A 14821-nucleotide genomic window follows, 5' to 3' on the forward strand; every position below is an offset into this window, starting at 1 on the left:
TAGAAGGAATTATAAAGAAATTATATGACGGTTATGCAATAATACATTTTTATTTTAATGTTTAAAAGGTAAATTATTGCCGGGCGCGGTGGCTCACACCTGTAATCCCAGCACTTTGGGAGGCCGAGGCAGGCAGTTCACGAGGTCAGGAGATCGAGACCATCCTGGCTAACACAGTGAAACCCCATCTCTACTAAAATACAAAAAATTAGCCAGGCATGGTGGCGGGCGCCTGTAGTCCCAGCTACTCAGGAGGCTGAGGCAGGAGAATGGCGTGAACCCGGGAGGCGGAGCTGGCAGTGAGCACAGATTGCGCCACTGCACTCCAGCCTGGGCGACAGAGCCAGACTCTGTCTCAAAAAATAAATAAATAAATAAATAATTTTTTTAAAAGATAAATTATTTTTATTATAATTTCAGAGTAGTACCTAATACCATATCTTCTTCACCATAATTTTCCTTGCATCATATTATCAATTAGCTGTAAACATGCTTATTTTTAAATGCAATTCAAATGCCTCTAATAGAATCCTGTGGCAAAGTGAAGAATCCTTTCATATACACAGTACAGATGTGTCAAAACCATATACAGTTCTGTTTACACACATGACAGAACCACCACACCTGAGTGGCCCAACTGAAAGTTACAGTTTCCATCATTCTGTTAGGAGTTCTGCTACCATTTGCATATGTCAGTAGTGAAAACCAATCAACATAAGCATCTTTGAAACGCAATTTTAGATCATTAAAGATGTATGAATTTTGACAAAGCGAGGAGATTGGAGGCTTATTAAGAATATATTAGGTCTCTACAATGAGGGAGGCATTTATGTCTCAGTTCAAGGGGAAAGATATAGCCTAATTGTAGCCTCTTGAAACAAGTGGACAGGGGCAGGTACAGGTACAGAAAAAGATTCAATCTTAGTCCTGACTGTTCCTACACACCTTTTGTGAGAAAAAAGAGCCTATTCCGGTAGGTTTCTGAAAATAGACAGGATCTTACAGTAGTCCCTGTTTCCTAATGGACTGTATATGTGATAAATCATTGTCTATCTGACTTGCAGTCAAGAGATACTGGGTAATCATTTTCTAAAGGACTTATATGTGCCTTTTGCAACTATAACATCAATATATTACATTTGCTCAAGAGTCTCAATTTCTTTCTTCTTTTTGCTTATTTATTAACTTTTAAAGTTTCATTATTTGTAGATCTCATAGTTGTAAATTTCCAAAGTTCTTTAAGAATAAAGAATTGATTCCATTTGTCCTGCTCAGCTATTATAAAGGAGAATGTTGGAAATGACGAGAGTGGAGTGCATTCCAAAGAATCTGTGAAAAGTGGTGTTAGTTCAGTTAGTTGAAAATGCTGAGTATTTCCTGGAATCATGACTGCATTTGCTAAAAACATGAATAGACTGCATTTTTAGGAGATATGAAGTGCATCTCTGTCGTGTGATGTGAGTCTTATGTCAGCTGCAGCTACTCAATTTGCATGTAAATTCTGAAAATTTTCTTGTCCCATGTGACACTTCTGAAATGTCTGTCTGTTCTTTTTTCCTTTTTAATTTCCCAAGCTCACTATTTGGATAAGATAGTTAAAGGTACTGTATACTTGCTCTTTGTTGACATATCTACATGTATATCTATATATAACCGTGTATCACTAGGTTTGACAATAGACTGTTTTCCATGCATATTTTTGTAAATTACAAATCAGACTTAAATTATGTAAAATGCCTTGGATTTAAAGTATTGAGACTTAAATGTCTGTGTCTCATTTTTATAATTTTGGGTTATGACAGATTTCATTCCTTTGTAAAAGCGTTTTCTGTAGAACCAGAAACTGAAGATAACGGTATATTTGCTGTTTTTTGGTTTTGGGGTTTTTTTTCTATCTTTCTTTCTTTCTTTCTTTTTGCTTTAAGATCTTCATTGTTGACAATTCAGCTTAATGAGCTTTAAATTCTAAACTAAAGAATCACAAATACTCTTATCACAGAATAAGAAATTGTCAATCTAAAGAAGATTCTGGTTAACATGTTGAGAGAAATCTCATTTATTTCATACGGAAACTTCTTTGGTTTTTTTCTAAATGTTTCAAAATATATGTGATATCATAATTTATGTCTTGTTATTTTTTAAAAGCTATAAATACTGTACATTCTATAAAAAAAGAACTGATAACCTTGTTCAGCAGAAAACAGCAGATTCTCACATCTTCAGTTACCGTAGAAATAGATGGAAAAAGTTTTTTCAGAAGAGGAAATTCCCCTTCCCTTTCTCCTCAGATTACCTACTTTCTATTCCTTGTTTGTGCTTTTCATTAGAATATGAAAATATTCATGGCAATATCCAGGCTTTCATATACCAAATCTTACGTGCAGTCATTCAGCTGCCGCACCTCCTTGTCAGTGGGGCAATTCAACCTTGCGTTTTCATTAAAAACAAAACAAAAAACACATCCATCAAGAAGATTCACCTTTTATTTATTGAATAATCCATAAATACAGACGGTAATTGTCTGAACGAAAAGAAGCAGCAAAATTAATCTCTTCCTGACCTGATGGTATCCATAAGTGTTATTTCATTGTATTCTTCCATGAGAGACAGTCAAAATAGTCTTCTTTCTGTGAACTCTGATCTTAAGAGACAGAATGTCTCTTTACGATATTTTCTTTTCATGTTCCACAGTGGAGGAGGGGACACCAATATATGAATAATTCTTCCAACACAGACTTAAAATAAACATCTTTAAAAACAGATTGTTCCCTTAAATTTTGTCACTGGAACAATAGTAGCATTCAAATGATAAGAAGCTGTAAAACAAACCCCAATTGCGGTAGCAAGTGTTTTTATTAATATGTTTTATACCAAATTATAAATAGCTCTGTCCACAGAGATCTGATGAATAGCCAGTTATTCTTCGAATGTTAGAGCATTTCTCTCCTCGCTTCTGTCAGTGTCATATCACACTCATAAACAAGGACACCAGAATCTACCCAAGTGTCATCCTCATAAACAGATCACGTTGGCTGCATGCCAGATATCATCAGTAGGAAGTGGCAAAAATTGTTTTTTTAAAATGTCATGTTAGACTGAAACAATTATAGATTTTGGATATATTAAATTATTTTAATTGTTTCCCAAATTTTCCCTCCTTGCCCATAAAAGCAGACAAGATAGGATATAAAGGTAACAGCATAAAAGCCTTAGGGAGATTGTCACAAAACATCACTCTTCGCTATCTGTCTTGAAGCACGTCACTACCGTGTTTTTGTTCAGTCTATCAATGTTTTATTGTGGTCCTTATGGTATTTCATTTTGTCCGTCCTAAGTAATCCAATATGCACAGCTCTTACATTTAGTTGGAAATCCTGTCGGTCCTGTCCCATCCGTATGCAGCCTGAATCCTAATGTTTGTTAGAATAGATGCTAAGCTGCTTCACTATTTCCTGGGCTTTGCTTATTCTGTGACAAGGAATGTACTCTTGGCATAAAGTATAGTCATTAATACTGGCCTATACTTTGTGCAATTATTTAATGCACTGTAATTTCACATGAATATACGGCAACTCTGAGGCCAGATAAAATTAATATTCTCTTTTTAACATCATTCATATCCTTATACCCACTTTCATGCTTTTGGAGTTTGAGGGAATTTTTTTAAGCAACAAGGTGTTTTAAGAAGGCATGTCCTGATAAATGACCAGTAATGTTTAAAACAGATTACAAATCTAGACAAGGGATTCTGAAATTATTTTGTTGAGATGCTTTTCCACACCACACAATATACCTTGTTGCTTTGCTAAAGGGAAAAAAATGTAAGTTAATTTTGTCTGGCCTGCAACTATTTAGTGGATCGTTGCATATATTTCTGTCCTGCACAGGTAAGTGGTGTCTCAAGGGTCAGGCCAATCAAAGATGCCACTTGGATAAGAATTAGATTCCATAGATAACGTTGCTGTTTCTCTCCATGTGCAATTACAGTATTTGTGCTGTTTATAAAGGCCTGTTCCCACTAAGTGTCCCTTATCTGTTTATTTTGGGTACAGAAACTCAATACTCACATCACTGGTGTTTTCCTTCTTTGTCTCAACAGAAGGTTGTCCTGGTCTGTGCAACAGCAACGGAAGATGTACCCTGGACCAAAATGGCTGGCATTGTGTGTGCCAGCCTGGATGGAGAGGAGCGGGCTGTGATGTAGCCATGGAGACTCTCTGCACAGATAGCAAGGACAATGAAGGAGGTAAGAAATGCTGAGCATGAACACAAGTCTGTGCCAGAGCACAGGTTCATAAGTGACAGTGAGTACATAGATATCTGTTGCCAAAAAAAAAAAAAAAACCGTGATCCCCATAGATTAGATTGATTGAAAAATGTATGAGTGCTGATAGAATGATTTTGCTGTCCGTTTTTCCTGAAACAAATGCAAGATTATTATCGTTCAGGGAAAAGGCAAGGTAACCAAGCTACTGCATAATGTCCATTGTTCTCTGTTCCTTTTCCTGGTCCCCAGGTGACTCGTCTCCTCAACCACAGTATTCAGGGCTCTGTGAATTGGGAGCTCCAAAGCAGTGTTTTAATAACTAACTTTCCAAAAGATGCAAAGAATGTTCCAGCCTCTTCTGTTGAAAGGCATGGATGGAAAAAGACAAAACAGTAACAGAGAACAGTCCCCTGGAAGCTGTACTCTAGTGACATTTTATCCTTAACTTGATACTTGGTTAGAAAGATGGTGAGATTCCACCTAGTTGAAGCCCTTGGTTAAGAATAATTCTTTTCCCCGCTGAGCTCAGCCTCCATGTAGTCTACTTTAATTTCAGGGAAGGGAGTGACAGTTGGTGATTACCTCTCCAGTGATGGAATAGTTGGCTCCGATAGCTGTTCTGTTTTGGTTTCTTTTTGAGACGGAGTCTCACTCTGTCGCCCAGGCTGGAGTGCAGTGGCGCGATCTCAGCTCACTGCAAGCTCCGCCTCCCGGGTTCACACCGTTCTCCTGCCTCATCCTCCCGAGTAGCTGGGACTATAGGCCAGGCCCACCGTACCTGGCTAAATTTTTGCATTTTTAGTAGAGACGGGGTTTCACCGTGGTCTCGATCTCCTGACCTCGTGATCCGCCCACCTCAGCCTCCCGAAGTGCTGGGATTACAGGCGTGAGCCACCACGCCCAGCCTTATTTTGTTTTCTGAGATGGAGTTTCACTCCTGTTGCCAGGCTGGACTGCAATGGCATGATCTCGGCTCACCACAACCTTTGCCTCCTGGGTTCAAGTGATTCTCCTGCCTCAGCCTCGCAAATGGCTGGGATTACAGGCATGAGCCACCACGCCTGGCTAATTTTGTGTCTTTAATAGAGACAAGGTTTCTCCATGTTGGTCACGCTGGTCCCGAACTCCCAACCTCAGGTGATCCGCCCACCTCGGCCTCCAAAGTGCTGGGATTACAGGCGTGAGCCACCGCGCCCGGCCAGCTGTTCAGTTTTGACATAGCTTTAGCACTGCATTTTTAGGAGGGCTGGAGTTCCTCTCCGGGCCTCTATGGACACTTGCCCTGTGGGTTAGATTGTGTTTCCCTACCACTCCACCAGCCCCAGCCATTCTCCCTGCTCTTTTTGAGACTGTACACGTGTACGATAAAGCATTGGTGACAGTGTAGGTTTTGGAGCACACAGATCTTCACTGAACCATGTAGTAATTATGTGACCTCAGACAAAATGTATAATCACTTTAACCTCAATGGTTGCATCTATAAAGTTGCAATAAAAGAGTTTTTGAAAGGATTGAGAAAATGCATGTGAAATATGTAGCGTATTGCCAGGCACAGAGCCAGGCACAGAGCCTGCTCTGAGTAGCAGCTAGTATTATCCAGTTTTCCTTCTTTTGCTTTCAAAAGTGCTCATCTTGACTAAGTGAACTTCATAGAAGGTTGTCAGAGAAGCTTGAATAGCCTTTACCTTTCTATACCTATAGAGGGCCTCAACTACTATTCTGTAGGAAACAGAGCGACCAGAACCAACCCCTCAACCTCCCTTCCAACCGAAAACACACACAGACACACACACACAGACACACACACACACACACACACACACACACACACACACACACACACACACACACACACAAGCCAGCCTGGGCTGACAGTCATTCTCAAAGCAAATGTTATTTGTGCCTTATCCTTCTGATAAGGCGCTGCAATTCTCTCCTTTAGTTTCTAGCAGACTGTTCACTGTTTTCTCTTAACTTGGACTGTGAAGAAACTTGAGCCGCAAATTCTGAGCTAAAGCCTTTCCTTTCTGCTCCTGGTAGATTTTAGGTGGCCCGTAGCCTTCACAGCTTTTCCTGCTCAGGAATACCTTGTTGCCCCGACTCCTCTTAACCGTGTGCTTTATAGACATGGCAGCATGAATCCTCTCAAAACCACAGTACAGATGGCACCTGTCTTCATTACTTTCCCCCAAAGAACCCCCTACTCCATGGCTGCTATTGCCTAGGGAGGAAGGAGAGCTTCTCTTTCTCCTTGATCTTACAGTTCAGATTTTGCTTCTAAGAGAAGATTGCACTGAGGAGGTTACAGAGTCTCTCAGAGGGAAGCGGGCTGCAGGACCAAGTCTGCAGAGACACTGCCGACTAATTTAGGGGCTAATCAACTCTTTAGTATTGTTATCAGCTAAAGAGGTTTTTCCTTTTCCTCAAAATTTATCAGCTGTGAATTGGCCTCATTCCCCTTTGTTTATTCTGATTAGCAGGAAACTATGCTATCTCTAGGCTCCCCTCTCGGAGGGGAAATCTGAGCTGACAGAAGACCTCCTGCGGATTCTCTGCCTATCTCACATAATTTGTATTCCTGCCCCTAACCTAATTTTGCTGATCTTCTAAGAAGAAATCTCAGTGCCAGCCTTCTTATGCCCTGAGATTGTAACCTGGATGCTTTATAACCTAAGTCAGCGGGTTCTTTGAACTTAAGCATAAGCTACATGTATAAAGACAGTATTTTTCACACCAAACCCCAAATCAAAACACGAAAGATGGCAATGAAGGATGTCAATTATATGAAGACAGTCTAACAGAGTGTTTAAGTCCAGTCCTTATTTAGACCCAGAGTGGATTTTATTAGACTGAAATTCTAGGATATATGGTGACTGACTGTAGTGTTATAGATCCATTGTCTAAGTTTAGTATCAAAATGGTGACTTATCCAGAGAGTAGCTAAGTAACTTGATTTAGCATATTAAGTAACTCAGGAGGAGAGGGTGAAGAGTCCAGTGTGGCCCTAGTCAGAAATTGAACACTTCCAATAAATAGCTACTATAGTTTGAGCAATTTTATAGAACACAGTGTTTGTAAAAGAAGAGCAAAGGAAGTTGCGTACCATTCCTGGAACTAAAGAAGAAGTATCAAAAAATTTTAGAAAAGACATCCATCATATAGGGAGATCTTGAAATATCTTCTTAAACCAAGCATCTTCCTTTCCTTGCAAAATTTATTTTACTTCACCCAGTCAGGTTTGCCCCATCACCACTGTTGAATGCTAAAGATTTTAAACACCTGAATCTCCCTAAATAGGTGTTCCTCCTTGCCTTTATGTATGTCTGTTCCCCTTTATCTGTAAAAAGCTGCTTTAGAAGGGAATTGTTTATGAGGAATAGGAAGAACGTAGATGGGGGCAACTTATCTTCAGCCACTTTTAACACCTGTGCTGCTTTCCAATAGGCCCTTGTTTCTTTTCAAACAAACAGCTGTCATGGATGCTGGGTAACTAGCTTTTCAGAGCTAAGGGCAATCTGTTCCCCATAATAAGAGCCCTGACAAAGATCTCCACTCTCTCTGAAATCAACAAGGTATCCCCTTCATCTGCTTCTCAAATCCAGCTCCAAGTACTAAATAGGGGCTTTGGGAGCAGATCATTTTGACAAAGGCAAGCAATGGATTACTAGATTTTTAAATCACACTGTGGAAATCAGAAACAATTCTCACTGGACCAGATAATTGTGGATAACCTCACCAGATGGGGCATGTAGACACTTTGGGAGCAACTAGTTGCTGTCCTATCCTAGTTGAGAAAGCTTTTAAAGCAAATGATCACCAGTACCTACGCGTGGCTTGTAAATCTTTCTTCTTCAACTCCAACTTTACTTATAAAGACAACAGTCCCCTAAACTGAGCCATTGGTTGCTCATATCCCAAAATACTCTGATCATGAAGTTGCTGAGACCAGAGAATAGGAAGGTGAAGAGATGGGAGCTGCTCACTCCTGAAGGACGTGCAATCTGGAGTGAGGTTTAAGACAATTCACCACAGTCTTCAGTTCCTCGAGCACCTCTTTTCACCGGCCATTCGCATTGAAGTCGGCCCTGTCTCACAGTGAACCCTACCACAGACTTCCACTCCCCCTCAACAGGAAAACCTCTTTTTTGAAGGTTCTACTCGACCACTCGACCATTCTTACCAGGAAAGACCCTGGTCGCACATGTGAGAAGTTGAACTCAAACATTATTACGTGTAAAAAAAATTATTAGCTTATATCGCTAAAAAATTCAGATACAGTTGCACCCAGGTGTTCAAATGATGACACCAGAAACTTAGGTATATTCGTCTGTTAACTCTGCTTTCTTCTACCTTAGAATCATTCTCAGGCCATCTCTTCCCCAAAAAGGCCACCACCAGCTGTGAGTCTACATTTCTCTTCCTAATAACTCCACCACAAAGAAGACACCTTTCTTCATGGTTATGTGTGGCCTGGGTCTGGGCCTGGGCCTGAGCCTGACTCTCCTTGGTCTGAATTAGATCACCTGCCTAAAGGAAAACTGAAGTGCTGTCACCAGAAGAAAGGGGCTTAGATGCTGGGCAGGCAGGAAAACAGTCTACTATAGGAATAAGAATAGCTGTGCATAGCATTCAGCGTTAGTACAGTCAGACCGTGTACTGCAGGAACTCGTTCACGTGCTGATGGACTGTCACTTTCAGAAGGAATCTTCTCTCTGTCTCCTCCTTCCTTGCCAAGGTATAGCCTTTTGACTTGACAAGAACACCAGTGCTGAACCTCTGATGTGCTTTTTGTGCCCAAGTTTAGCAAGCAGCTATCTCATTCTCCCCATGTACTTTTAAAAGCATCATTGCTTTTATTTAGCCTGCTGCAAAGACTCATTCAGCAAGGGGTTGCCTGACTTTAAATAGCTCTCCAAATGATGGTCTCACTATGCAAGCACCAAAAGGCAATAGCTTGCCAGAGATAATTCTAGCTCTATGGAAACTTAAGATACTTTTTTAACAAGATGATTTCTCCACAATGCATTGTCCCTGGCAGTCGTTACCATGCTCCCATCTTCTCCAGAGGGAGATCTAGTCAGTTTCCTTTGCCACCTTGCATCCCTGTCTCGTCCTCCAGTGACCAGCTCCCCTGTGGGTACCTGAAGCATGAGATTCAAGCCCTGTCCTGGAGACTGGCTGGTTGAGGGCACAAGAATGACTTTAAAAGATTCATACTAAACTTTTTGCAAGAATGGTGGAATACCAAAGCATAACTCCTTCCAAGAATACCAGTAAACAAATAGAGTTCTCTTTTTTCTTTTTTTTTTCCGAGACGGAGTCTCGCTCTGTCTCCCAGGCTGGAGTGCAGTGGCGCTATCTCGGCTCACTGCAACCTCCACCTCCCAGGTTCAACTGATTCTCCTGCCTCAGCCTCCTGAGTAGCTGGGACTACAGGCGCCCGCCACCACGCCCAGCTAATTTTTGTATTTTTAGTAGAGACAGTGTTTCACTATGTTGGCCAGGATGGTCTCGAACTCCTGACCTCGTGATCCACCCCCCTCGGCCTCCCGAAGTGCTGGGATTACAGGCGTGAGCCACTGCGCCAGGCCTAGAGTTATCTTTTATCCTTTAGAATTATGACTTTGTTGGGGTGTATCAGGGAGATGTACCTAAAACAGGCTATTGTTTTCCAAGTCTGTAGGGGCTGATGACAGTTGAGAAGAAAGTATAACTCAACTGAGGTTATTCAAAAATAAGAAAGATAGAAATAACAAATAAATAATTAGATAAATAAGCAAAAGAAGCAAAAATACAATTCAAACTGCAAGAAAGCTGGGTGCAGTGGCTCATACCTGTAATCCTACCACTTAGGGAGGCTGAGGCGGGTGGATTACTTGAGCCCAGGAGTTTGATATCAGCCTGGCCAACATAGCAAGACCCCATCTCTACAAAAAATATAAAAATCAGCCGGGCGTGGTGACACACGCCTGTAGTCCCAGCTACTCAGGAGGCTGAGGTGGGAGGATTACCTGAACCTGGGGAGGTCAGGGCTTCAGTGAGCCATGATCGCGACACTGCACTCCGGCCGTGGTAAAAGAGTGAGGCCCTGTCTCACACACACACACACACACACACACACACACACACAAACTGCAAGGACAAGTAGGAATGTGCTGTCCGTAGAAAAGGGGAATGAAGGATTGAAAACAAATGGATGAAGTATTAATATAAACATGAGAATGAGTATAATGAATGGAGAGATCTATATTTGTAGATTGCTAAATGAAAATAAGGAAACGTTTGAAAATAGAATTTTTAAAAATCTTGCAGGAAGATGGACTATTACGTTCTCTAAAAACAGATTTAAAAATAAAAAATAACGAAATGGCAGGAAACAGCACTGGAAAGGAAGCGGGGGAGAGGGATTTAAAAAAAAAAAAAAAAATTACAAGAGATCACAAGTACTTCCCAAAATGAAACCAGATACTATCAGACATAGAGCGGTGCTCAGCGTCTTAGAGCGTTACGCTGTATGATTCAGGTAGATGATGGTTTGGGGGGAAATTACTATTAGTTTGAAAGACTTTACTGGATCCTATCTAAAGGAAGGAGGAGATTCAGGTTACTCTGAACCCTTTGGCTATCCACAGAATTTTTAGAGGATAGTGAATCCCATTCTGGGGGAAAAAATCCGGCTTATGCCCTGTGAAGCAAAGGACTTCAGTAGCTTCCTGCTAGGACTCAAGGAACATAAGGTTTAACCACTGCATCTTAATGGGTTTTAGAAGAAGAGGAAAATGAGAGCCACACGGATTGTCACTAAAAGTCTCCCCTCTTTTTTTTTTGAGACAGAGTCTCACTCTTGTTGCCCAGGCTGGAGTGCAATAGCGCAGTCTCAGCTCACTGCAACCTCTGCCTCCCAGGTTCAAGGAATTCTCCTGTAACTGGAATTACAGGCGCTCGCCACCAGGCCCGTCTAATTTTTGTATTTTTAGTAGAGACAGGGTTTCACCACATTGGCCAAGCTGGCCTCAAACTCCTGACCTCAGGTGATCCACCCACCTAGGCCTGCCAGAGTGCTGAGATTACAGGCATGAGCCACCACGCCCGGCCTAAAAGTCTCCCCTCTCTTTTACACCCATGGCCATCAGCTGCCACCTGAAGCTTAAGAATGTAGACGTGGGCACTGCATGGCATCTCTTTAGAAACAGGCTCCAGGCTCCACGTCTCTCCAGGTTAAGAACCCCTGCATTAAGGCCGGGGGTGTTATTAGTAGTCCTGGTACACAGGTAACTACACTCTCATTGTCAGAAGAGTTAGCCACCATCAGTAACTTGGTGGGCATCTTCCTACTTTTTCCTCAGTGAATTCATATGCACATTTATGTTATTAAACTTAAATAAATACTGTTCTAAATTTGATTCTTCCAAGGACAATATCTTAGAGATTTTCATGCCCATACATATAGGCCCATCTCATTCTTTACAACAGAAACATGGTGTACTAATTAATTTCACCACTGCTACACTGATAATAATTTAATTCTTTGTAATTTTTTTGCTCTTCATATAGAGACAAGTCTGTAGTGAATTTGTGTGTGTGTGTGAGTGTGTATCTGCATATAAATCTTTGTGTAAATGTACAAATATTTCTTTAGGGTGGATTTTTAGAGATGAACTTGCTGGTTCAAAAGGTATTTTAATTTTTAATTTTGTAGCTACTGCTCGATTGCTTTGCAAGTAGGTTTCACCACTGTACACTTCATCAATCTGAGGGTGTTTATAGTCTATGTGTAATCATTGTAAGTAAACAAAAATGTTCAACAAAATGAAAAATATCAATTTTGTCTGATGAATGAAAATGACCCCATTTTTATCATTTTAATTTGCATTTTCCTAATTACTAGTTAGATTGATGATCTTTATATTTATTTATTTATTTATTTTATTTTATTATTTTTTTTTTTTTGCTAATTGCTTATTTATTTCCCTTCTTTTTTTTTTTTCTGTTGAGCTGCTTGATACTTTCTTTTTAACTCTTAGGACTTCTTTATATATTCCACTTATTCTTTGTTAGGTGTGTTGCAAATATTTTATCCCAGGTTTTCACTTATCTTTTAACTTTGTAATTTATGGTGCATGCAGAAGTTTTCAGTTGACATGACATAAATTTGTCTGAGGTTTATCTTTTTAGTCATGACTTCTGGGTTACATGTCTTCCTAAATAGAGCCTTTCTGCGATTAGACATAGTATTATACATAGGATTTCATGTAATTTCTTCTAATACTTTTTATAATTCTGTGGATTGCTTAATATTCAATTAATCAAAAACATTTTTAAGTACCTATTGGAGTAAAAAAGAAATAGGAATTCAAGGATTAGCATAGTGTCTGAGGGTAGGGAAAGCTTGATAGACAAAAAACAGGGCATCTCTCTTAGGCTTCTAAGCCTTTTTAACTGTTTAGAATTAACAATCTTTAAGAACTTAATTCAGTTTTTCCTTCATTTAGTAAATGTATTAAATGCCTACTTGGCGCCAGCAAGTGTGCAAGGCTCTGGGGATACGACAGTATGGATGGATAGTGAACTAGATGAGCCCTCAAGGAGCTTAATGGGACAGTTGTCTGAGATGATTGCTGAAGGAATTGAGGGCTATATGGAGAAGTAAGAGAGAAGGTTAGAGATCTCCAGGCAGAGGAAATGAATATGGTCTATAAGCCATGTTAAGGAGTTGTGACTTTACTCAGAAGGCAATGGAGACCAAGTAAAGGAAGCATTTTAGCCAGAGAAGTGAAATAATCAGATTTGGTTTCTGTAAGGTTACTCTGGCTAACACGTAAAGAATGGATAGTTGGGGCAAGACTGGAACCTGGGAAAACACACTTTTGTTAGGAATTTGTCAAGAGAGGACCATGGTGGCCTGATGGGTAGTTTCAGAGAAAGAGAAAGAAAGACTGATTGAAGAGAGATGTGAGATGAAGAAAAGCAACTAATGCTTGATTAGGTGGAGAAAAAAGGAAGAGACGAGGAGTCAAGGATAACATTCAGGTTTCTACTTTGAGAAGCTGAGTGGGGTGGATGGTGGAACCATTCATTGAAATAGGAAGTTGAACAGCAGCGTGTTTGGAGGAGATCACATACAGACATGTTAAATCATATTACACATGTTAAGCTTTAGATGCCTGTGCAATATCCAAGCCAGATATCTTGAAGGCAGTTGGTGGCTTTGCAGTTCAGGAGAATGACCAGCCTGGAGTTGAGGGCTGAAGGAATTGAGGGTTATATGGAGAAGTAAGAGAGAAGGTTAGAGATCTTCAGGCAGAGGAAATGAATATGGTGAAAGGTCTATAAGCCATGTTAAGGAGTTGTGACTTTACTCAGAAGGCAATGGAGACCAAGTAAAGGAAGCATTTTAATGATTAGCATTGAAATGATGTGAACATGAGGTCCGAAGTCACCAGGAGAGCACTAATGTAGACAACCAAGAATGTGTGGAAAACCTAGCATGATCCCAATCCAGAAATGAATGCATATTTCAGTTTGTTTCATGCATATTACAGAATGTGACTGAAAAGAATAACAAAAGTTACACCTGTATACTTTTAAAATTCTGAATCGCACAAATAAAATATTACATGGGAATTTCTAACTCAGACTTGAAACTTGGAGGTTGAGGCGTGGGGGGAAGTACCAAACACTGTGGGGAAGGACAGTGGGTATCAATTATCATTTGAGTAAAAAAGAAAATTCATGACTTTTTATCCAGTCTGTAAACCAAAATTTTGAAAAACAAATAAAAATATCCATAGCTCCTTGAAAGAAGAAAGTGAGAGTATTGACAAGCAGCGTAAAGCCAGCATAGAAGGTAACCTAGGAAAAGACCTTTAGGTAAGAGTTTTAATAATCTAACAAAATGTATATTGTTTAAATTTGCCAGAAAAAAAAAAAAAATCAAGAGTGATGTAAAGAGGAATAGGAAATAGGACAGGATAGAGACCTTGAAGCAGGACCAGGGATTGGCAAACCGTGGCCTCTGAGCCAAAGCCTGATTTTCTTAATAGTGTTATTGGAACACATTCGTGCCCATTCATTGACATACTGAAGGCGGAGTTGAACAGTTGCCATAGAGACTATATGGCCCACAAAGCCGAATGTATTTACTCTTTGGCTCTACAGAATAACTTTGCCAGCCACTGTAAAAGACCAGTGAAAATGCACAAAGAAAGACAAGAGCATGTTTCAAAATAGTGGACAGAAAAGCTAACGAGAGCAATGATATTACAGACTGAGTGGAGGGAAGCATAAACAGTATGATCTGGTTTTCATCAGAGTGCCACGTAGATTGCAAAGCCGGAACAGAAGAAAGATAGGCTCTTAACTGATCACTGCAGTTATTATTCAGCGGGTTTTGAACATTTCTGATTTATGTAGATTTTTATGATTAATGCTATTAGATATGGCTTCTATACCAATATAAATTTAAACCAACCTAGTATTCCTGAAACTCAAATGGAATCTCGATGATTTTTGGAAAGCTATTCCACAAAGACAATTTTACTACACTATACATTT

At 40.1% G+C, this 14821-nt stretch overlaps 1 protein-coding gene across 29 annotated transcripts in view; it reads left to right on the top strand.

Annotated features, from left to right (window-relative positions):
• TENM3 (teneurin transmembrane protein 3) overlaps positions 1-14821 on the top strand; it is a 2750454-nt gene that overhangs the window by 2663597 nt on the left and 72036 nt on the right. For 12 of the 29 annotated variants that reach the window (XM_065545705.2, XM_045391898.3, XM_065545707.2 and 9 more), the window contains 3 exons: positions 1575-1601; positions 3172-3192; positions 4100-4246. In XM_065545705.2, coding sequence (XP_065401777.1) covers positions 1575-1601; positions 3172-3192; positions 4100-4246 — 195 coding nt within the window. The remainder of the gene's footprint in view (positions 1-1574; positions 1602-3171; positions 3193-4099; positions 4247-14821) is intronic. The other 17 variants (XM_065545708.2, XM_065545709.2, XM_065545710.2 and 14 more) reach the window with 3 other exon arrangements.

This window comes from Macaca fascicularis, chromosome 5, assembly GCF_037993035.2.
Source record: "Macaca fascicularis isolate 582-1 chromosome 5, T2T-MFA8v1.1".
NCBI lineage: Eukaryota > Metazoa > Chordata > Mammalia > Primates > Cercopithecidae > Macaca > Macaca fascicularis.